The sequence below is a fragment of the Lutjanus erythropterus genome, chromosome 14 (assembly GCF_056507025.1).
Source record: "Lutjanus erythropterus isolate fLutEry1 chromosome 14, fLutEry1.hap2, whole genome shotgun sequence".
Classification (NCBI taxonomy): Eukaryota; Metazoa; Chordata; class Actinopteri; order Lutjaniformes; family Lutjanidae; genus Lutjanus; species Lutjanus erythropterus.
Genome location: NC_139330.1, coordinates 10,190,940 through 10,215,244, shown reverse-complemented (window position 1 = coordinate 10,215,244; position 24,305 = coordinate 10,190,940). Strand labels below are relative to the sequence as shown.

Genomic DNA, 24,305 nt, shown 5'->3' with positions numbered 1-24,305 from the left:
ATGTGTGTTGAGATTTTCAGGAATAAGTCTGCATCAGCATGTGATGAAAATAATAACAAATTAACCGTAATAAATCATAAAATGGCTGTGATGTGCCATCAGAGAGTAAGAAAACGTGCAAAGTTGAACTACTTTCTTCTGACAGCAACGGTACAGCTGCGGTGTCCTGTAACTTGTGTTAATGTTTGCCCTTTTCACACTAATTAGTTTAAATTAATGCTGAATGTTCGCTGAATGAGTAAGTGCTTGTTTATGAGTCCCAGGAAATCATTAATAATCTTTTAGAAGGAGAAGATGTTTGTAACCATTGAACTGAGCAATGTGTTAATGGCGTCTGGCAGGCAGATGTCTATTTTCAGAGCAGTGTGCTTTTGTTTTCAGGATAAGAAGCTCAGCTTTACATTAGCAGACATATTGAGAGTTATTAACAGCTGATCAACTGAACAGTGGAGGACTCATCGTCGCTTGTCATTGTTAAGTTATAATGTTGCACTCGTCTTACGCTCCTGCAGCCTTCCTGAGCGTCCTCAAGTCTTCGAAGCAGGGAGAGGGAGGAAACAACTAGGGATGTCACGAAAACCAGTGCTTTGGTACCAAGCCGATGCCACAATTTTGAAATTGAACAACAACTACACATGTGAGATAGCGACACGTGCAGCTGCAGCCACAGCTCCGCTTTGACTCGTCAAAAAGAAATCGGGTTGTGGGTCGACCCACGGGGGAAGTCACTTTCGGGTTGACTTTCTAGAAAATACCACGGGTTCAAGATGGGCGGGTCAACTGACAAAGCAGCGGCTGGTTTGAGTATTAATGATGGCCAGAAACACTGTGTGCAATAGTCCTGCTTCCACCTTCCTTCATCCCCCTCTCTCTCAAACACGCACACGCTGGCTGCAGCGGTGTGGTGCTCGGAGGGTGTCAAAATAGTTCAAATACTGAAACTGTGGACTTGAGAAGAACACAGGAACAATCCCTCTGTTTATTTAATAGCGCGGGGGAGAAACGGTGCACTCTGACAGCTCTCCGTTCCCAGCTGCAGGCTGGTGCTGCGTGTGGCGTGACCCTGATAACTGTGCTATAATGCCCAAAGTTGGTGCGATTTGTGGGTCGGGTGCGGGTCACTGAATAACACATATTTTTGCCGGAGCAGAAATCACTTTTGGACTTTTGGATCACTTTCCAAACGTGGGCAACCTGCATAGCAAGACATTTGAGGATGTCACCTTGGGCTTTGGGAAACACGGATCGACATTTTTCACCATTTTCTGGGCAAACAATTATGAATCAATTAATCTAGAAAATAAACAGCCAATTAATCATTACTTGCGGCCCTAGAACATCCCCCATAGTCTTTTGTCCTAGAGCCTCAGAAGAGTTTTCATGTCAGGTGGCAAAGAAAAACAACGTCTGAATTTTATTGCTTTTGTTGAGAATTGTGGAAATTTACTGGTATCAGCTACAAAGTGTTTGGCATCGTGACATCCCTAGAAATAACTCCCTTCAACCACAGACTTTATATTAAACAGGATTTCAACCTATTTATTATACCGCCTATGGCTCCAACTCACTATTTGGACTGCTGTACCCATTTTAGGACATGCAGTTGCTCCTTTAAGTTTCTGTGTTCATGGAGTGTACAGGGTGAGTATATGAGTGTTGGGTGAGGTCAGTGGTTGTGGCTCGACTGTGGCTCCGTACTGGACTCCGCCGTGTCTTCAGCCTCATGATGCATTTGACTGAGGTGTTTGACGAGGCTCTCCAGTTGAGGGTTTCCCCCAAAGTCCTTGATGAGGCGGTAGGCCTCAACCTCCAGGTCCTGCAGAGTCTGACGGGTGTAGGCGAACGAGCCCACCTTCTCCAGGTAGTCCACGCAGTATCGTTTGATGTCCATGTTCTCCGTACGCTGCCTCAGGATGTTCTGCACCTGGGTGCTCTCCGGACGCGACCATATGGCGTGAATGGTGGGGAAGGAGAACTTTCCCTCCGTCAGGTCCTCGCAGAAGCTCTTGTTCTCGCTGTACTCTCGGGAACTCAAGTTGGCGTAGTCGTCTCGGATCTGGAAGAAGAGGCCTAGCGTGTCCAGGAGGGGCTTCAGGTCCTGTTTCCAGTCAGAGAAGAGCTGCATCAGGCCCACCGCCAGCCCAAACAGCCCGCCGGTTTTCTGCAGCACCATGTTGCGGTACTCCTGCTCAGTGGGACAGGTGTAGGTGTCCCTCCAGTGGATGTCCAGGCCCTGACCTCGGTGCAGCTCCAGCAGCTGTCGAGTGAACACTCGGACGGCCTCGGGGTGCTCCAGGGTCAGCACTTTCTCCAAGCCCAGGAAGTAGACATAGTTGGCCGAGTTGATGACTGAGGGAATGCCGTAGATGCTGTGGGCCACAGGGAAACCTCGCCGCAGCTTGGAGCTGTCCTCGATGTCATCGATGAGCAAGCTGGCGTTGTGCAGCATCTCAGTCACCTCGATGATCACCTGAACAAAGAAACCCAAATAAACATGATTAATAAACTATGACCATACAGAAATTCATACACAGTTTGAGAATTATTGCCTGGAAATCACATGAAATGTGAAATGTCTCACAAGTGACACATCAATAGCAATAACAAATATGCCGTACCTCATAAACTGCCTGTCATATCCTGTGATAATGGAGCGAGCTACAAGTGACACACAAACCGCTAATCATTTAATGGATGTTTTAATGGATATGGGATTATTGAGACTGATATCAATTTTAGAGGGGAAAATTCACTGATTACCAATGTGGCGAGTGCAGTGCACTGATATGACAGTGCAAAGGTATTCAGAAGGATGTTTCTACAACAAATAACCACTCAGAAACACTGAGAAAATAAAAAATAAATAAAAATAAAATAGAAGCTTTTCCATATTTACACCTGTCAGGGAGCTCCTCATGTCCTCATAAATGTTCCCGTGTGTGTGTGTGTGTGTTTTTTTTAAGTTATCATATCGGTGCACATCAGAAAACATAACTGTACTCAGGGTATTTTCATATTAGTTATGACTGCATTTTTTTTTTTTATTTAAAAGGCATAGGCAAAATCTTTCTCAAGTGTGTAGACTCATAAACGTAATCCCTTTCAATCATCATTTATGAGCCACTATAAGTGTGTGGCAGTGTCTGTATCTGCAGAGATCCTGCCCTCTGCCTGTGTTTCCTTATCTGTTCTCATTGTGTTGCTGCGCTCAGGACGTTTCGCCAACCCAAAACGTTGGTATTTGAAGTCCTGATTAATTTACAAACGCAGTCAAATGTCAAACACAGTGGCACAGCGTTTAAGTGACATTTTACATGACAGCTCGAGTTTTCACTGCATTTGACAAAAGCATGGACAAAACCAGCAATTCTTAACGAACCGTTTTCATCAGAGGTATTAATGATGGATTTTAAGTGACAGTTGTTGAGTTTGTGTCCAATGCACAGCTGACTAATGTATAGAAAAATGTTGTTTGCATTTTTTTATGATGATGAGCATGATGAAAATACCTTAGTAACAGAAACAAAAAGCAAATCCTCTAAAATACTGCACTTTCTTGTAGTATTTGAAGGTTCAAGTTGATGTTAATGATCGATTTAGGAAAGTGCTTACAATTTGCAAAAAAAAAAAAATCCTACCTTTTTAAGATAATTCAACATAATCAATAATTCTTTAGTTTTATTGTGACAAATCTTTCAGCTACATCATGCAGCCCCTTTTTATATTTTACTCACTTTTTTTTTTTTTTTTACTGACTTTTAGGAGCTGTTACAATGATGCTCACACTGAGAAAACTTCTCTTGATGAGTAAGACAGTAACAGGTTCTCAGGAGCTCTGTGGAAATTATGCATTACAGCTCGTAAACAGCAGAGGGTGCCATGTCTACACTCATCCCTCTGCTGCTCCACTAGTCAAGAGTCCTCATCAGCAGACAAAATAGTCGTTGCTGAAACAAATCAGTCAGTCAGAGGGAATGAGGAGTTCAGCGAAAGGCTCACTCCAGACTGGAGAGCCGCTGTCCATTTTATCTGCTCTGCTCTGAAACACACGTTCTGCCCAGGAGAGCAACAGGAGCTTGGCGAGCTTAGAGGAGATGTGTTCACATGGTTGAGCAATTACATGTGACACCACAGGGCTTAACGCACTTTCACCTCAGGGCTCAGGACTTAACCTTTGCTGTAAATGACTATGTATGGACAAGCTCCAGCAGCATCAACAATAACACACATGCACTGCTGTGGTGAGACAATGGACACATTATTGTTTGGCCTTTTTCTCCAACATGAGGCAGAACACGTGATACGTAGATAGATGCTTGCTCAGCTGTCAAATAGCTGCAGTAGTCGTTTATCAGCAGAGCACACGGCCACAGTAAACATCCTCTGTCCATCAAGAGGAGCGTCGACCCGATAACTGAAAAAGGTCGACGTTTGACACGAAAGAGCCGGGGTTTCCATCAGGTGTCTGCTGTCTTGAGCCGGCCGCGCAGCCTGCTCGAGTGCTCGGCTGATTTAAAAGACGAGTGGTGTGGCCCGGTAGTGAAAGCTGTTTGTATGGGGCCGGGGAGGCACAAAGAGAGGCTCAGTGGGTCAGGCAGATGGCCAAGGCTGGGGCCAGTGGAGCAGTTTATCCGCCAAACACAACCTTTCCTTCTGCAGGGTCCCGACACTCGCTCACCCTGCAACCTCAGTGAGCCACTTACCAGAGAGGGGGGGCTGTGGGTAAAGCTACAATGAATGCACACATAAACGAGACAATGGAGTATCACGCAGCCAAAAACATGCCCGAGGATTCAAAGGTCTTATTATGCCTCCTCATAAATCCCATTATGATGGCAACTCCCCAGTTTGCTGGAGAAACTGTTGTAATCTAATTACAAATCATTACGTTTTCAGGGATTGCCCTGTTATTATAGACTTTTGCAGAGAATACATGATGCCTTATAAGATAGTTTCAGATGCCATGTGACCATGGAGAGTATGTTTTCTGTACTTGTACAACAGGAATAGTAGAATGCTAACACACTAATTCCAATTTGTTGGAATCTGTTTAATGAAAAGCTTAAATAAGATTGATCTTTTAAAATATATCTTCCCAGCATAATTAAAGGGTTAAAGTAAAAAAAACCCTCAAATACAGTTTTGTCCTAAATGTCAAGAATGAGTAGTTTATTAGACATATGGCAGATAGCTGCTAAAAAGGCCCTCATGAGGAAATCATTATCCCAGGAGAGTCCAACTTTAAATGCATGGATGGACATTTAACAGCATATGTTAACCACAAATTAGAATTTGTCCATTTGTGTCACGCTGGGAAAACTGGGTTAACTATGCAACGCCCCGAAGGCCAGACTGTACTTTCACAAATCTATGATTTTACTGTATTTTAGAGAAAAGATGCCTCCTTAACTGTACACCGTTTCACTGTTCTCGTTTTTAATTTCCCGTGGTTGTCTGAAATGCCCTTTTTTGAGATATATAACAAACATAAACGATGAGGTATGAAGAGCTGAGACAATATGAACTATTTAAATAATTTATTAATTGTTTTGAGCCATTTTTTAATTTAAAAAAAGTCCATATTCTCAGATTTCAGCTTCTAAAATATGAATATTTTCTGGGTTCTGTGCTCCTCTATTACAGGAAACTGAATATCTTTGGTTAGTGGACAAAGGAAGACATTTTAGGATGATACATTAGGCTTTGGAAAAGAGTGATCAACTCAATTTTATGGATCAAACAGCTCATCAATTAATCAAAAAAAATAATCAACAGAGTAATAGAGAATCTTTAGTTGCAGCCCTGTATGTATTCATACAATATTGGAAACTCATTTTATGGAGAAGTGTTAACTGAATGTCAATAAAAACTTATTTTTTTAAACTAAAGGGTTAAAAGGTTTAGTACAAGCAGACTGTGGTCTCTGAATTACAATTCTCTGTCAGGATTGAGGTGACAAGGGCACAAAATTCACATCACAGCAGCCTCAGATAACAACAGCAGCAGCTATCAAACCCAAACACAAGCACCAACAATTTTTAAAGTTTTGGACTTTGAGTGTCTTGAAGGAATCGAGCGAGTCGGGCTGCCTCTGTGTGATGCTGCTGTTTAAGTGCCGAAAGCCTTCACTGCTCCGCGAGACTTCATTGATTATCACCAGAGGTTACGGACTCAGAGACTCAATGTTTGCCAAAGCTACAATCGGCGGTCCATTAAGAATGCAGGGACTCCTACTCAACAAAAGAGTGCACCGAGTCCAATATATTGAGGAGAAATAACTCTGAAGCGGACAAGTCGGTTTTATGGGCGCATGAACCTGCCTCACTTAGGAAAGGATTACAGCAGGAGCTGTTCACCACCACGAGTGCACCTGAGTCAGACTGCGGGACGGCTGAAGTCTGGCCAAGGTTTTAACATGTTCATCCCACTTGATCACACACACCTCGCCTACAGGGTTGTGTCATTTCAAAACGCTCTCATTCATTCAACAGCAGCTTTAGTGCACAATGCTCAAGAAGTCACAGTACAACATTAATCCAGGAGTTTTTTTTTTTCTGTTCTTTAAATTGTGTTTGCTGAAGCGGTGTCTCTCCTGTTTGTCTTTTTGATGCTGTGAGGTTGAAGCCGAAGGCAATTTTCTACACTGTGGAAAATGGAGCCGGTAACTAATTAGCTTATTTACAATACAGGGTTTTCCTGTAGTTTTTTTTTTTTTTTTTTTAATAGTGGTGGCAGGTCATTTCAACCAGAACTCAAAGGTAAGGATCTCCTGTTGTCCTAGGAACAATAAAAATGACACCTGGGATATAAAGACACAGTGTCTGGGACAATTCAGAGACAGGAGAGAAACTTATTATGAAATTAAATTATTACATTCTTGCATCATGAAATATATAGTATGTCATTTTAATTGTTTAGTATTCAAATTTTAAAAATGTGAGGTGGCAGCGGCACAAGCTCTACACTACGTCACATGTTTATACAGACTGTCATTGTTTTTATAATAAAAGTGTCTTGTCTGAGTAGGGCTAGGCTATATATCGATGTTATATTGATAATGTCATATGAGACTAGATATTGTCTTAGATTTTTGGATATCGTTCTGCATCATTCCGGGTGACTCAAGACTCCTTCGCTTCACATCACCCCATCTGGGTTTAGTTCACAATAATGACCTACTCACTGTACATTATCCCACGTATTACACGGTTACTCACCAAAATAAATCTATAAATTGCTGCAAAATATGATGATGATTATTTTAAATAATATAAGCTACAATAAAAAAAATAGAAAATATATAAATAATTGGAAATTTTAAAAAATGCCTCATTAAAAAATATAAAAAAAGAACAATAACAAGTGTAAACTAAGTGTTGAATACGGTAGAGAGAGCTGGTTTCCACCATTAATTGACGATGTGTGCTCGACTGACGGGAGGAAGATTTATTAGAGATTTATTAAGAGTTACAGATTCTTTTATTAGAACGTGAAAATAAATAATTTAGTTTCACATTTAATTTAATTATTTGCTGAATTATGAAAGCTTTTGTAAATAAATAAACAACATATTTTACATCATAATTTAATTGAATTATCTGTGAACTTTTCACAGCAGAGCACCACGGTTTAAGAAGAAGAAGAAAAAGACAGCTATTCAACTGCCACATCAGTCATGAAGAAGTTGTATTAAGTCGTCCCTAAGTCAAACTATTTCCTGAGGAAACCGTGCAATACAAATGTTTTAAATTCAAGCTTTACAACCTGCTGTTGTCATGACTTCTTATCTTCTCCATGTAATGATAACCCCGTGACACACTGCAGGTTGTATGCATAAATACAAGAGATAACATCGCCCAGCTGCACGTCATGTTTGACATGCTAACCTGCGACCCAGTTATTTTCTCACGGAGGCAGATATACTACAGTCCCACTCTGCATCAGTCACATTAAAAAAATCTACAAGAAGCTCTGAGCCTGAGGCAGCAGACATCCTCACGAACGACACATGTTTTCAGAGTACGAGACAGAAGACGGAGTATAAAAGACGACCTTTCTAGATTGTCACAGTGAGCAGGAGGAAGCCAGTCAGCTAAAGGTCGCAAAGCAACTCATGTGTACAGGGGGAATTTCCCAAACCTCCGCGACATGTGCTGTACTACACTGCAGAGAAGCACATATGGGGGGTTTGATAAAAAATTCATTGCCAAATGAATGAGACAGTGTGCAACTGTCACTGCCTCCATCTATCTGAAGGCACGGTTGTTTCCATGGCTGCGACTCTTTGGCAGCGGTGTGCTAATGATGACGAGAGGAGTCTGCATGATGGGTTCAGCAGGAGTTTACAGAGCTGCTACACACAGAGAGAGAGAGACGGGGGGAGACAGAGGGGGAGTCATAGGGGGAGATAGTTTGATATGTGAGGTAAATTTATACCTGCTGTACCATAACATGGAAATTCTGTCTGAAGTGTAATTATCAGGACAGCAAAAGTAGATTGGTTACAAGCAGCATATCAAGGTTCTCACACCTTACAGCTGAAATAAATCAGATATTTATGTATGATTTATATAAATGCTCAAAATAAGTAAACCCTGTGTCATCTCTTCATCACATTAAATAAGATGTTACTGTGCAACAAACAACAAAAATTAAATTTCACACTTTACAGAATGTGTCACCTGTGTCACTTGGCATCCTACACTCCTAGAAATAAGGGTTCCAGAAGGGTTCTTCGTCAAAGGAGTCATCAAAAGGTTCTTTCTAATCCAGAGAACCTCCTGGGTGTATTTTCCATAAAATCCTTGGAACATAAAATGGTTCTCAATAGAATCCCTTGTGTGTGTTCTAGATAAAACCCTCGGAATCTGAAAGGCATCTTGGTAGAACCTCCTGAGTGGGTTCTTGTTAACAACCTTAGAGGTGGAAAGGTTCTGAATAGAACCCCCAGACAGGGTTCTGGTTTGAAACACTTGCATGCGATTCTAGGCGTGACCCTTTACGTTGACTTTGAGGTAAAAGTTTCTAAAATAGTTTGAATAGGAACCTTTATAAAAAGGTTCTAACAGGAATCAAAAAGGGGTATCCTATGGGGACAAGCCGAAGAACACTTAATGGTTCTAGTTATCACCTTTATTTCTAAGAGTCCTATAAAATAAAAGACTGACAGATCACAGTAATTGAAGCAGAATGTCCAGAGTTGCAAGCGAGGCTCGAGCAGAGTTAGCGAAAAGAAAAAGCAATTAGGCTTTTTGTGACTTCTTTTATTTCTTTTCAGTCAAGTAGCGGTTTAGTTTGGAAGTAATGCACTGACTGTCTTAAGCAGTTTCAAGCACTTTATCCAAAATACAGCCACTTTTCCAACTTTGAAAACATCAAATTAAAATTTTCAAGCATTTTCAAGGATTTCCAGCACCCGTAACAACCCTGGCATATGAACGAAACTAATTTTCATCAGAAACTGATGAGCCGAACTCAAGCCTCTAAAGGTAACATGTCATTGTGTTCTCAATGAGCTTACGCGATCCTGAATTGAAAATGTCAGCACTTCAGTCAAGAAATGCAGCAGCGTGTGATGTGAAAGTAATCAAAAATGTCACTTTTAATGTCGAGTCCCTCCTTTTATTGAATTCATTCATCTGAAAACACACTGAACATCACAGTAGCAGTGTGAAAGCTGTGATTAAATATATCTCAACTGATGCCGAGGAGGGCTGACATGACAGCATTGATCTATAATATTCAATAATTCCTCAGAAGAGGCCGACAACTTTATTACTCTTTCACACCCAGGCCTGAAACGAGTCATCACATCGGGGGAAGGGCTATTATTGTGCACTGGAAGATGAAATGACCACTGGAGACAATGGTGCGACCTCCGAGCTCCACTGCAGAACCAGGATTCCTCTATTTGGGGGAGGGTTTATAAAATATTCAGGACAAAGGGAGACCTGTTGAACAGCGGAGCTAATGAGCCCTGACAGGCTCAGCACTTAGCATTCTGCACTGTGAGAGGCATGTAGATTCAGAAAACACAAGTTGGTCTCCACATCTTCATCACTGGACACAGGAACGGTATTCAGCTACGACAGTGCTAATGCTATCGGTACAATAAGGTCGATGGCATGATATTCCTGCGCGGACATTTGAAATTAATCTGAGCAAAAGCAGGAATGCCAATCAGCCTGCTCTCTGTGTGTATGTGCTTCAATATGTCAGTTGCAATCTAATCAGGCGGCATCCAAGAATATGTTAGAACACTAATGGATGAGTGGAGGCGTACGTTTGCCTGGGACTTGAATCATGCTAATCCTTTGCTCACAGAGGTGATCAAGAGCACAAGAGGCTGAAGAAGCGGTCGCCTCTCACTGGACATTGATGTGGGCACAGTATGTCTTAAAATACACAAACAGTCCCCATGTGCTGCCAAATACTTCCCTCTCACTGCCATTTACTGCTCCATCTGGAATATACTGTGAAGTAAAACCATTAGCTACCATGTCCTACCTATTTTCATTCCAAAAGCATAAACCAACACTGATTTTAAGGGTTTCTTTGAAGAGAAACAGTGCTGCCTGCCATCATATTCCACTGTAGCACCAGCAATCCACTGCCAAAAGTGTTAAATGCATTTTATCATGCAGCATTAGCGCACAATAAGCATCAAATCCTGGTAACTAGCGACATTCAGAGAAAGCTCTGGATTAAAAATAGGGCTGAATTTTTTTAGTTGAATCTGTTCAATACAAATATTCGACAAACTGTCCTTTTTTTCAGTTCAGTGGGCAACACTAGATTCTTATATCAGCCTTATTTTACCAGTAAAAATCAAGTTTTGAAGTGTTTCTTTGTCATCCGTCATGTGAAAACATGAGATTTTTCACACAGTCAGGGAAAAGTAAAAGTGTGTGCCGTCCTACTGTTCAATTATAAAAGCAGCGCACCGCAGAGCCTCTCTCTCCAGGGTGCAGCAGCTGTCCGTTTTATCTTTTGGTGAAACTTGCACAAAACTTTCAACACCAGTTGAGCGTGTTCAGACATTTGACTGCGCAACAGTAGTAGTGGTAAGGGTTGGGTGTCACATGACCAGCATGCACACAAAAGGCAAAGATGTGTCAGCGTCAAAACAGGAAGTAGAAACTGCTATGAATGAAAACACAGTGATGTGACTTGCTAACCCAAAACAAAAGGCATTCTCTCAGGTATGAAGACTATCTGCCAAAACATACAGATACCATAAACAGTCAAAACAATAAACAGTCTGGGCAACATCATGACTGGACTGCAATCTGCAACTCTATGCAAGATTGAAAAGCAGAAGTGGAAGAATATGGAAAGCCTAGAGTCTGTCAAAGATCCTGTTTCACATCAAAATGTTATTAATCTTTATAGAAATGGCAAAAAAACAAAAAAACAAAATAGTTTTAGTGGGCAGGTTTCACTTCTCTTTTGGATTCATGAATTAGAAAGCCTTTGATGACTGTTACTGTTTCTGTTAATCTGTAATACACTTAATTTTGTTTATATTGTAGTCAACAATAGCTAGTCATCTCTCATTGGTTGACTTTCCCTTTGTTTTCATTTTCTTTTTATCATAATTTTGAGAAGTGCTCTTTGTGATATTATTAAATGAAGTTATTATTAATGAGCCTCCACTGAGCAACTTGAAAGCCCCGAGTCATGAGTAGACACCTTGAAACGAAAGAGTAGGTGTAACAGAAAAAAAAGCCTTTTCAAATGAAGAACAAACAGTGCAAGTTTTATGAATAAATTCACAGAGCGACTTCATTGCTGTCATAGTTTGAATGATAATTAATGATTTACGAAGCAAAATACAATCTGAGATTTTTTAGATTCACATATTTAATTCATTCCAGGCTGCACTTGTATGAAAATTGTTCCTTCAATGTTGAAAGGAGCTCCGCTGTGCTCCTCTGGAGTCTGCGGTGAAACAATGAAGAAATGTGAGCCGAACAAATGATTCTCTGATCTGACACAGCTTCACATTGTTACTCACACCAACTGCAATCTTTAACCCACAAAGCCTGTGATCGCCTCGGTTATTCCTCTAACTGGCCAAACATCCATTCACCAGAGCAACGCCAGACCTTTTTGAACGCTCCAAACAATGTGTGATGTGGGTTTTAAGAGGTCTGGAAACTAATGGGCAGTCAAGCTTCACAATCATCTCTTAAATAGTTGACAAATCCACAACAAATTACCGTGTCACCCAGCTCTGCAGCTCGACACAACTTTTTAGCTTCTTTTAGTTTCTTGTTTTGACTTTAGCCCCCTGTAATCCGGTTCATTGGTCCAGACGGAAGGAAAAAAATGAATGATGTTGCATTTTAGTTATACAGACAGGTAACTTGTTGATTGTCATCCTGCATCATTGGGACCGACATGGAGAAAGAAAATTCCAGTGACTGACAAGTGAAGCTTGTGCGGCGCTTTAATGCATCTGACGTATTTATGTTCTTTTCTGTCACGTAAAGCTCACCAAGAAATTACCGATAATTTAGCAAATCGCCGCTTGTCATGAAAAATAACTAATAGGTAGAGACAGCAAGGAGGCGTCTTGTACAGAGATGATTGAGGGTTTATTACTGTGTGATCGCTGTCACACACATTTTAATGGACATAATGAACTAACAAAGCACAAGGAGTAGAATACAAGCACAGCAGTTTAACGGCTTTTGACCTACTAATCAGGGAAAGTAGTCATGCTGATGTGAATATGTATTATTAAATGATTTGCATATATACATGGTTTATACAGAGCACTTATATGCACACTTCCTGAACAGATTTCATCATCAGCTGATGGATTTATTAGTATTTTAGCTTTTACAATCATGTTAAAATCACATATCTTATTATAAAATCCTGTGGACACTGAATGATGTTTTAAAGCTTGGTCCTGATTTGCCATCAAGTCTGTTTTGCACTGCAGAAATTGCTATCCCAGGCGTTTGCAACCTTTACTCTCAAAAGAGCCATTTTTGGCCAAAAGAAAAAAAAATCTTTCTGGAGCCGCAACTATTAAATTCTCCATTTTCCATTTGAGCTGTAGTCATAGGATATGATATACATTTTAGCTGACGAAATATTAAAACACTGTTTTAAATTGGTGTATAGGCTACACAGTTTTATAATTTTGGCCTAGGCTGCAGACCCCTGGTTTATCCTATTTATCATTGACAATATTCAAACAGGAACATTCATTTTACTTGATTTGGCCAAAAACTCCTTCATTATGGGCAGTGTCAAACCTGAGTATAATGTTTAAATGTGTTGTCAAGCTGAGTTTGAAGTTTGAAGTTGTCATGTTAGAAACAAAGGGCAGGAATTAAGATTGCATTAGGTGAATTTGTAATTTTCTGTCAGCACTCTTCTCTTGCTTTATTTGCAGCACCAGTGTTGCTTTTTGCTGTAATATATTTTTATAGTCTTCATACGTCTTCATCATAACAACCTGTCCCTCTTGACTAAACTAGGTGTCACATGTTGGGTCCAATTACACATCAAATACCCCTTTTTATGTCACCGCGCACAGAGCCTGGGTTAACAAAGAAAGTTGATATCCACCATCGTGATACTTGTTATCTCTGACTGGGGTTTTAGGTTTTGTCAGGACAACTCATGCAAAGAAAGGCTGACTACATTGAGCTTCCTTTGAAGTACTGCCTTTTGTAGGACTGACAACTTTCACACCAGCCTTAATGAACAGCACTAACTGGACAAAGGGAACAGGAACAGAACAGGTTAGTTGTGAACACACCCTTAAACTTGATTGCAAAGCTGCAAGAGGCCATTTTCATAAGAAAAAAACAAAACGGCAATAAAACCACTGTAAATAACAACCTACCCAGCGAAAAAACTTGACAAACAAGCAACCACCTGCCCACGTATTTAAGAAACTAAAAGAGTAAATTCTATGCCTTACACTTGTAAGGCAGACGTGCAGCTCAAATGGGACGATAATGTTGATCCATGCCTGCTGGATTTTTGTTTTTTCTGCCCCCTGGTAGCTTAAAATTGTTAAATGCAGCTTTAGCATCTAGGCTCAATTTCCCTCATTCAAGACAAACTCTTTAAAAGTGAGCACACACATCAAGTATATGTGCAAACAGAATGCATCCAACTTCAACAAATCATGAAATCGGCAACACAGCTGCATTTTTGAACCAGCAGATCAAACAAATGTAGAAGAGGGTAACCGTTCTGGTTCTGAAAGTGTCGCTCCAGCTTTTTCATTTCATTCCACTTGATCCTCAGCTGCATTAACAACCTCCTGTAATAAATCATGGATGCTCTCAGCTCTACATCCAGGCTTTACATTAACATTCAGTTAGGAACAACTCAGCTGACAGAACGATCTGGTTGCATTACAAAATAAATTGCCTCGAAATGAGCACAGCTTCATTTCACCCTCGTGGACCCATCTGCAACAATAAACATCAGACAAATCTGAATGTTAAAAGGCTTCAAATGGCCGATTTCTCACCTGCAGTTTGTCCTCTGGAACATTGAGCCAGTGGTTAAATGCTTGTGATAGTTTTGTCCTCACTTGCTTTCCTGAGAAGAGAGCGGAAAACAAGTTTTAATTGTCAAAAGCACAGATCTTTCAACAGTGACTGTTACTGCAAACCATCAGCCCAGTCTACGTTAAAAAATGGGTCTCGCTGCTTATGCTTTACTGAAATTAGGGTTGGGTGATTGGATGTATAAATTGCATATCGATGATGGGCTTAATCCATCACCAGTTGTTTTTTGGGGCAATATTTGTCACGGCACAGTACACATCCACTCAGCCGGACCACGAGTACACTGAGCTGAGTGAACGGTGAGCGGTAAACAGCCTGCAGAGTCCGACTCTTTGCACTCTTTTAATACGGTGAATTAAGGATTTAATTTGACCAAACCAGATGGTGATTGTTGGAAGAGTGGGCAGACTAACAAAGACGGTGAGTTTTACATGTTTTTATGTTTGAGTTTGAATGAAGTTTGTTTTATGAGTAGCTTGTCTTAGCTCGGTAAAAGAGAGAAACTTAAAGTCAGAAGGTCTACGGTTGTATTTCTCTGTTTAAAAAAGGATAATAGGTGTGAGAATATTTAATTTCTTGACACTTAGTGAATTTATTTTGTTTTATGGGCATAGTGAACATACACAGTGTACATAAATTACATTAGTATTTTTTTCTTTGAGTCCTTATGTCCTTCTTTGAGTCCTTGTTTTTGAAGAGGGGTTGCATGAGGTACTTATCCATGGTAAAAAAAAATATATTATCATTTCATGTTGAATATTTTCACCACTTTACCTTGCCACCAGAAAGCCTTTTTGCTCTGACTAAGCGAACTTGAGAGCTGAAAAGTTTTTTGACTGTCATCCTGCATCATCATGAAAACATGTTATTCCTTCATAGCAAAAATAAACATGTTTGCAGCCTGCTCTGTGTAGCTAATTTCCCTGTTGAGAGAACTGTACACGGGGGGAATTTTTATACAACTCACTTGTTTAAATTATATTACAACAACAAGATATGCATAAATAAGGACATGCCGGCTTTGAGTGAAAGGTGGGTACCATCACAGGTGGCTAGCTGCTGGGTATACGTTTCATTCTACGCTCCAGTTTTTGCACATTTTGTGGAACACTGATCTCCCCTCTCTGTTGCAGACATGAAACTCAGCAAGAATCGGCTTTAAACAGAGTCCAGTGATACCGGAACAATACCAGCCTCACACTAATTTTAAAATATTTCAATTTAAGCTGTTAACATCAACTGCTTTTTTGTATTGGAGACATATTCAGAGTTAAACGTGCAGGCCGGCCTGGGCACGCAACTCTGTTTAGGAAACAGTGGAGGTGGGATTTGACCTAGTCAAAAGAAAAGAGAAGTCCTGTAGCTGCTCTCAGTGAGGCACAGGAAGTTTTCTGTTGTTCAAAGACGAGGTTTAAGGGGAGTTCACCCTACTGAATTGTTGACTGCACACATCCACAACTGTATGCAAACCTTTAGAAATATTTGCTAATACTATGATAAAAAGACAGATTTTTACTGAAAAATTCCTTCGCTGAGAATATCTGTCACAAGGTTCTAATATATCTTATCTTATGAGCCTAAATGACACAGTAATGCTGCAGAGGAACAGAGGAAAACCTCCCAAGTATCTGACACTCTTCGGACTTGTCCTATTTACCCAAATAAAATCCTGATATCAGGTCAGTCACTCTCCACTGACAAAAAGTGAAATAATCAAAACCGACGAAACAAATAAATAAGTCTGTCGCCTTAACAGCAGCAAATGAACGCTTGGTCACGATAAATTAGACTCCACAAAACTGTGATGTTAAACATACACAGGGGGTATTAAAATTCCAATTTCTCAAACTGTTCAATTTTATCACCATTTGGAGTTGTCCATGTGTTAAATACAGCCTCTAATACGTGTACAAAATATTATAAGGCAAATCTGTTTATGCTCAAACCATCATTTACTGTTTATATAGTGAACTGTTCAAATGAAAGCCATATAATTTACGCCTGAACACAACACCATCTTTAACATAGTGGGACTAGATGCTGCTGCCAAAATACAGATTTGAATTTAAGCACCATATTAATCGGTTGTCATGACTGTGCTCCAAAGGCACTGGGTAAAACAACGTCACTTAAAAACTCAACTGTACAATAAGTCACGCAGGATAAATTGAAGGGACAGTTCACCCTAATATCAAAAATACATATTTTCCTCTTATCTGTAGCGCTATTTATCATCTAGATTGTTTTGGTGTGAGTTGCTGCCTTTTCTTGAATATAATGGAACTAGATGGCCTTTGGCTTGTGGCCATTAAAGTGCCAAAAAAATAAAATAAAAATAATACATTTGACAAACTCAAAAACAATGTCTGTTTACAGAAATCATGACCTGGTTACTCAAGCAAAAACCTTGTGTGAGTAGTTTCATGCACAAGCCAGGATTGGAATTTCATCATTTTAAGGACAAGGCCATATGGCCTTTGGTGTTTCATTTTTTTGTGGGAACAAAGACCAAATGCCAACGCAGCAAGGCCAACAAATAACACAGAAATAATGTAATGAATTCAACTTGAGGCTTAAGGATGATTTTATTTTTTTCCCCTAATGTGTTCATGCTAAGCACAGGGACAGTACAGGGATATATAATAACAAACTAAATCGTGTGCAACATATAAGTTAGTATCTAAGTCTAACTCTGTCAGAAAGTTTCAAATTATAATAACTTTAACGATCTTTCTTTTTTCAGCACCTCAGCAGTAATGGGCTTCCATACCCAGAGACCGTGCAGAGGAGGAGACGAGTGTATATAATGCAGATTTAGCTGTTTGTCACCGTCAATAACAACTCCAGTCTGCAGTGTACACCACCAAACTGTAGAGTAACACTGCACTTCTTGATTAAAGAAAGTTTATATAATATCAACACTTCCATCCATATTCTCATATTCTCTTTCTCACACACTGTCTCTTGCTCTCTCTGTCACACTTAAATAGCCCTGTTTTCCAGTAGCTTATATCAGGATTGAAATCTAAACCACCACTGGTTATGTGCGCAGCGTGTCACTTGACGTTGACCACTGAGAAACTTACTAACTAAAAACTACCCCCTCCTACTGTGTCAGTAGTAGATATACACAATAAAAAATTAAGCATCAATTCCATTGACAAACAAGATGACTGACTTGTGAGACTCCTCTCATGCGGCATCTATTTTATGGTAAATGTTTTTTGTGTTACCTCTGCTATGTGTACAATAGATCCTTTCATCACATTCATCATTTCAGGCATTCTGCTGATGCTATGATCCAGTGTGATTAACAAGAAGTAAGCGGGTCGGGGCTCAACGTAGCTCCAGGACTCGTCATCAGCAGTACACATGGTTTATGATGACCTTTTAGCTGCATGTCTGTCTGTGTGTCCCAACATCCTCCACCAATATGCAGTCACTGACATGGAAAAAAGACTCACCTGGCAACTGCAACAAGTACTTGTATGGTTCCAGCAGAATTCGCTCAGAGGCGGCTTGTGAGTCACTGTCCATCGCTTCAAGTTTACACAAACCTATAATGGAGGACAAAGAACACAAAAAAGTAAACCAGCATGCAGATGTTGAAGGCGGTGTAATTTTTTATATTGATATTTTTGCCTTTATTATACAGAATAACTTAAGGGCAGATAGGAAATGGAGTAGAGAGAGGGGATGATACTCAGCAAAGAGCCACAAGCTGGAATCAAACCAGGGCCACTGCAGAGGACTGATAGCCTCAGTACATGGAGTGTACGCTCTACCAAGAGGGGAGCCCCGAAGGCAGCGTATTTTGTGAGGATAAATGAGTAGCCCCGAGTGTACTGCAATCTAACATTGTTTGTCAGCATGATGTGTATATGCTCTGTTATTCAGCCTCATAAAACCTTTATAACAAAAGGTCAACGTAGAAAGAAGATCTGGGAAGCAATATGCTGTGAATGATGAAGATATGTTAGAATCTTTTATTTAATTTATCAAAATCAATATGGTCAAGTACAATATCAAAATCACATAAGCTGCAATTTTTTGATAAAGGAAAAATATGACAAAACATTATAATGAAGTAGGGTAGTGCTATAGAGATGCCCTGACCTGCAAATCTAATTCTCCAGAAAAAAACGAAACATGTTTGTTTGGTACAGAACCCAACAAATGTCACATCACCATGCCTTTGACAGTCTTTTTTTCAGTGAATTTTGATGATGCAGCTCCTTCAAATGTCACTATTTTTCTATTTTAAAGTGCTATTTTTCAGCTTTATAGTTGCATGCATCGTCCATGACAGAAATACATTCTAGGTCACTGGAAAATTAAGTGTGAGGGTTGGATGAAAGAGCAGTGGATCCTGATGCGATCAACTACCACAGTCGACATAAAGGCTGGGACGGTATGTATTTTTTCTGACTGTGGTGACAAAGGAACATATTCCTGCGGGATGGCGGTTTACTGTGACTGCCTTAATAATTAAGTTGTACTGGACTTCATTGAAACTAGACTTGCACCGATTTCAACTTTCTTAGCCGATTCCGATTTTCGATTTTTGAGGGGTCTGACCTACCGATTCCGATTTTGGCCGGTTCCGATTTTCAGTCTTTCTAATAACTGTAATTGACAGCATTCACAAACATTTTTGCAACTTTTCTTGTAAATATGTTCATAATAAGACACTGACTATTAAATATTCATTTAATACTTTCTCCAAAATCATCCAGATTACAACCAGGCTTTATTATAATTTTATATTAAGATTATGAATTGGGTGAACGTGATCTCGCGAGATCCTCTCGTGGGATTTCGTGGGACGCGATTTCACGTGATCTTTTGTGGAAGCGGATGTAAACAAACCAGAGACTAACGCGGTGCAACAGTTTGAAGTAAAACTTTGCCGTGAGAAAAACAAACACAGAAGTTAAAGGAGTCTGGATGAGAAAATGTTTGAGGAGACACATCAACACAGGATGTTTATTCTTCAGCCAGAACAGGAGGTGAGATTTTAACTGTCCCTCTGTGAACAGCAGTCTGCTGCTAGCTTGCTAGCATTAGCCTGAAGTGCGAGAGAGTTTACGGCTGTTTTACGACATTGTCAGCTGCTCTGTCTCGTTGTAGACTGTCTGTCTTCTCTTTATCCTGTTCTTGGAATCTGTCTCTGACACCATCTTCAAGCAGACGTGTGTCAGAGTGTGTAGCTGTTATCAGCGCTGTGTTGACGTCACGGTCAGTTTGTCTGCTGCGCGCATGACGTGACCATCGTGCAGAACATGTGTGTGACAATGACGGGCACAGAACCGGATTTGTGACGCTGACCGGCCGGTCACCGGTCAAGGCCAGTCACGTGAAAACCGGCCCGATTCCGAGCATTGCCGATTAATCGGTGCAAGTCTAATTGAAACATTCTTTCATAAGCAGAGCGTGTGTGCAGCGTACAAGTGAACGAGAGCGAGTGGTAGCCTGACATACTGCTCACAGCGAAACAGAAACTAATACTTATCATAACGTTGTCAGCTTGGCAGTAAATGTACAGTACAGGTTTCAGTGTGACATTTGATAAATGTTGCGGCTTTTCAAGACAAGAAATCTCTCGTCTGTGGTTTCCCAAGTGCTCGGTAAGTGACAGAATCAGCTGAGTGGAAAAGACTCACGTTTAGTTGATGCTAACCCCAGCATTGTACCTTTTTAGCATCAGTCCAGTGAGATTGTATCCCTTTCAGAAGCTTTGTTATCCAGTCTTGATTTGTAGAGTCTTTGTAGAGACGTGGTAAAATAAATCCATAATGATAAACACAACACTGAAAGTTTTCTCTAGTTATTTATCAGTTTTTCCGTCTTGAAAACTGTTGTTGTTGTTACACTCTTGCTGGGGATGTGGTCACTAGGTCGGCCATTATTTAATTTCTTAAAAGCTCTTAATTTACCCAGAATTCACTACACCACTGTCGTACTTAGAACAGTCAGGAACTAAACTACTTTGTGCAACTGATGAATTTAGACATCTATCTTACGTCTGACTATCTGTTCTATGTAAGCCAGAGTCAAAGTCTGCCTTTGTGAAATCAGGCCCAGATGCTCAACTTTTTATGTCAGGACCATATTATCGCAATATTGCTACAGTTTACAGTAACTGTCCAGAAATATGAGGCATCAAGCCACTGATAACCTCACTCCCTAAACTAAGACATTTGATCATGCAAGTGGTTACAGATGACACACTCACAAAAGTCTGTCATCCCCATAGCCTGTTGCTGATTGAGAGCTGGTTTACAGGAATAATGGTGTTATATCTGAGTTCTGAAAGTTAAAAGGCTCTGTGTTTAGTCCACAATCACACAAGAGTAAAAGTAAGTAGTAAAGATGAGATTAATTGTAATTTGTGATGCTTGTGGTGGTATCTGGTATTTCTCAGCACCAGACTTAAAGCTGGCTCTTAACTGAGAGATTGGGGAACCCGTGTTGAGAAGACAGGACTGTGGATGAAGAAATCACAGAAAGGAGCGTGCTGACATGACAGGAACAATTTCAGACTTGAAAGCCATCTTGGTGTAAGCGACATCAGATACATGACTGCACAATGCTGCTACACACAAGAACTGTGTGGGTATCAATTGTCAATGATACTTTTACCCACTCATTGAGCTTTTCCTTTAAAAAAAAGCATATAATTGAGTCACAGGAAATGTAAAAGTAAGATGCGGTTTGTAGCTTCACATCAAACATGCTCTTACTCATCTAAACCAAACAGGAAGAAATGAATGGTTTCAACAAATGAGATGAACTAGTTTCATGATGTAATGCACTGTGTGCCAGACACATGAGCAGAGCCTTTAAATCCCATTGTGCATGATGACACACTGATCACATGATTGGATAAGTTAAAACACATTACTGGTGAATCACAGCAATAGCAATAAAATAGAAAGGCTAGGCTGTCTGAGGCAGCTAGTGACCATCACCAGAAAATGACTTATTCTTCAGAAGATTCAGTTTAGATTTAATTTCAAGTTGCACCTGATCACACAATAAAGATCAAGAAGCAATCAACCTAAAAAAAAAAAAAAAAAAGAGTGAAACCTCTATCTTAAGGAGAATAATATAAGGGAACTAAATGCAGTTCTGAAAGGAAACCATTCACTGCGACTCAGCTTGTGACATTGATGCACAGCCTCACAGCTACTCGTTATAATTAAATTATCAGACTGCAATGGCCTTTGCTATCAAATAACACAATGCTGCAATCCATTTCGATTGAGAGACAGAGCAATATTGTATTGGGAAGACCTGATCTCTTGTCAGGTAATATTTATCATCAAGTCATCGTTGCTTTTGAAAATCTGACACACACCATTGCTTGTAGACAGAGAGTTACTAGTTTAATATGTACAAATGTACCATCTTGCAGAGCTCTGCAGTGAACTTGATAAACTGGTAATTCAGACTACAGTATAATTACACAACTTTTAATTGCACACTAAACATTATCTGGTGAGAAGTTGAATTATCCTCATCTGCTCTGCAACAAGTGCCAGTACAACTTTAAAATAAGACCACGCTTATAAATGGTGGTTTATAATTAGGATATGAATAGTTTGTACACACTTGATAAATCATTAAGAAGCTGACACAACACATTAGATAAAAAGGGCAACTATGACCTGTTGCGTCCATATTTATCAGTACTGTTAAGGCTGAGATCTCATTGCCTACTTAACTCACTTTGTCTTCTGTATTAGCAGCATTTATACCTTCATCAGTTATTTGTTAGTTATGACCATTTAACCACCATCAGCACCTTTTCAGTCAAAAAGTATAATTTAGCATATGAAATTGCCAGATTGACACTTTGTTTATCTTGACATCTTCAGTATGCACTGTTTTTCAAGGCCAATTATAAATGGTAGGAAGTCATAAATAAACTTTACAATAAGGCTTTAGCCAGCTATAAATGTTAGTAATGCATTGGTAAAATTAATTAGCAGCAAGCAGTAATTGGATCTTGCCAGATAGTGAGCCCACATCATTTCATGAACACTTTTATAACTTCGTTAATGCTTCAGAACATGTTTATAAGTTGAGCTGCAATTATCAATTGATTATAAAACCATTATTCAATTAATCACCAAATATTTTGATAATTGATTAATAGGTTTGAGTTATTTTTTATCTTTGGGTTGTGGGCAAAACAAAAGATTTAAGGACATCATTTTGGACTCTGGGAAACACTGATAGACATTTTTCACCATTTTCTGACATTTTGTAGCCCAGACAACTTATCAATTAATCTAATAAATAATCAACAATTAAAAGAATCGTTAGTTGTATCCCAATTTACAACCCAATTCATAACCTAATTATAACCCACTTATAAATATTTACAAGGATAGTCTTCTTGTAAGTTGAATTATCAAAATCTAGTTCAAATACCATTAGATATGTCAATTTCACTTTAAAAAAAAACAACAATGTCTCTGCTCAATATGTACTCCATCCATACTAGAGCTGCAACGATTAAATGAGGAACTGATTAGGTATCAATCATTTAATGAATCGACAACTATTCCAATAACTGATTAATCAGTTTTCTGGTTTCTCTGCTCTTCTATGACAATAAATCAAATATCTTTGGGTTGTAGACAAAACAAAAGAGAAAGAGTCATCTTGTCATCTTGGGCAACACTGACTGACATTTTTGCAGCATTTTATTGACCAAACAACTAATTGATTAATTGATAAAATTATCAATAATCAGATTAATTGATGATGAAAATAAGTTAATTGCAGCCCTAATACATACATTTTGAAATATGAGGACGTTGAGATTCAACCAAAAAGCCAAGAGTACTAACCAAAATTGATAATTTTATAGTACTTTCTGAAAAATTAAAAGTTTTTGCAGCAAGTTTTTCCAAGATATTAACAATGCACATCCCTTTACATAACTTAAACGCCAATATTAGTCACATAAAAAATACTGTGTCCCAAATTAAAAATACACAGCAACTTGAAACCTAAAACGCTGCTGTCACACTCAGCCAGTTTACTTGAGGTCCTCTACAGTATTATTAACTCCACCCACCTTGGCTGCTGCCTGTCAGTCCTCTGACTTGCCGGTGCTGTATTCCTGTTAGCCAGGGAGGCTAGTTAGCTTGCGTTAGCGGGCTAACATAAACGCGGCGGTATACCACGGTTGAGCATTTCTCACTTTCTTTTTAAAAATAAAGACTTCCACTTCAACGCTGGTCGACTAAGGCACACGATGTGACCGCCACATCCACACTTTCATATCATTTTAAGTCCGTGTGTTACAGGCTTATTCACCGGATGCTATGCTAGGCTAGTGCTGCTAACGCTGCGCACAGTACAGACACTTTTCAAGACAGGCTAGTTTTGATGAGCTACATTTATATGCTTCGTCTTCGTTACGGAGCATGCGCAGAGTAGGTGGGTAATGTAACATGGGTGCCTCGCGCATTGTATGTTGCAGTTTCTATTGCTACATCGGCCGGTAAAATCTTCCGACTTATAGGTAAATCGGAAAAAATACATCCCCGTGTTGTCGGGCCACTCTATAGTACATATCGAACACACATATATGTGTTCAAAAACTGGGGGTTGTAGTTTTTCTGTGTTTTTCCTCTCTGTATTGTGAGAACCACCCAGTAGGATTACTTCGCACACCTTACCATAGATATTTTTCTCCTGCATCAGCCTATCATGTGCCGCTGAGGCGTTTCCCTTGACTGT

At 39.8% G+C, this 24,305-nt stretch overlaps 1 protein-coding gene across 2 annotated transcripts; it reads right to left on the bottom strand.

The window, feature by feature from the left end:
* Positions 1-954: 954 nt before the first annotated feature.
* Positions 955-24,151, bottom strand: ggps1 (geranylgeranyl diphosphate synthase 1). 2 transcript variants are annotated; one of them, XM_084735854.1, is made up of 4 exons: positions 23,961-24,151; positions 18,011-18,103; positions 14,507-14,577; positions 955-2,470 (listed from the first exon to the last, which is right to left on the bottom strand). In XM_084735854.1, the coding sequence occupies exons 1-4, from the start codon at positions 24,031-24,033 to the stop codon at positions 1,667-1,669; spliced, it is 1,041 nt and encodes a 346-aa protein (XP_084591980.1). In that variant the 5' UTR covers positions 24,034-24,151; the 3' UTR covers positions 955-1,666. The 2 variants fall into 2 exon arrangements, with proteins under 2 accessions (XP_084591980.1, XP_084591979.1); XM_084735853.1 differs by lacking the exon at positions 23,961-24,151 and adding an exon at positions 23,638-23,894.
* Positions 24,152-24,305: the final 154 nt, after the last annotated feature.

What these genes read in the sequence shown, in the direction of transcription:
- ggps1 (XM_084735854.1), bottom strand. Translation starts at nt 24,033, where the DNA reads ATGCGCGAGGCACCCATGTTACATTACCCACCTACTCTGCGCATGCTC. An exon ending in CGAAGACGAAGCATATAAAT is followed by an intron (nt 18,104 to 23,960) that starts GTAGCTCATCAA and finishes CCTCCATTATAG; the next exon opens with GTTTGTGTAAACTTGAAGCG. An exon ending in GTACTTGTTGCAGTTGCCAG is followed by an intron (nt 14,578 to 18,010) that starts GTGAGTCTTTTT and finishes CTCTCTTCTCAG; the next exon opens with GAAAGCAAGTGAGGACAAAA.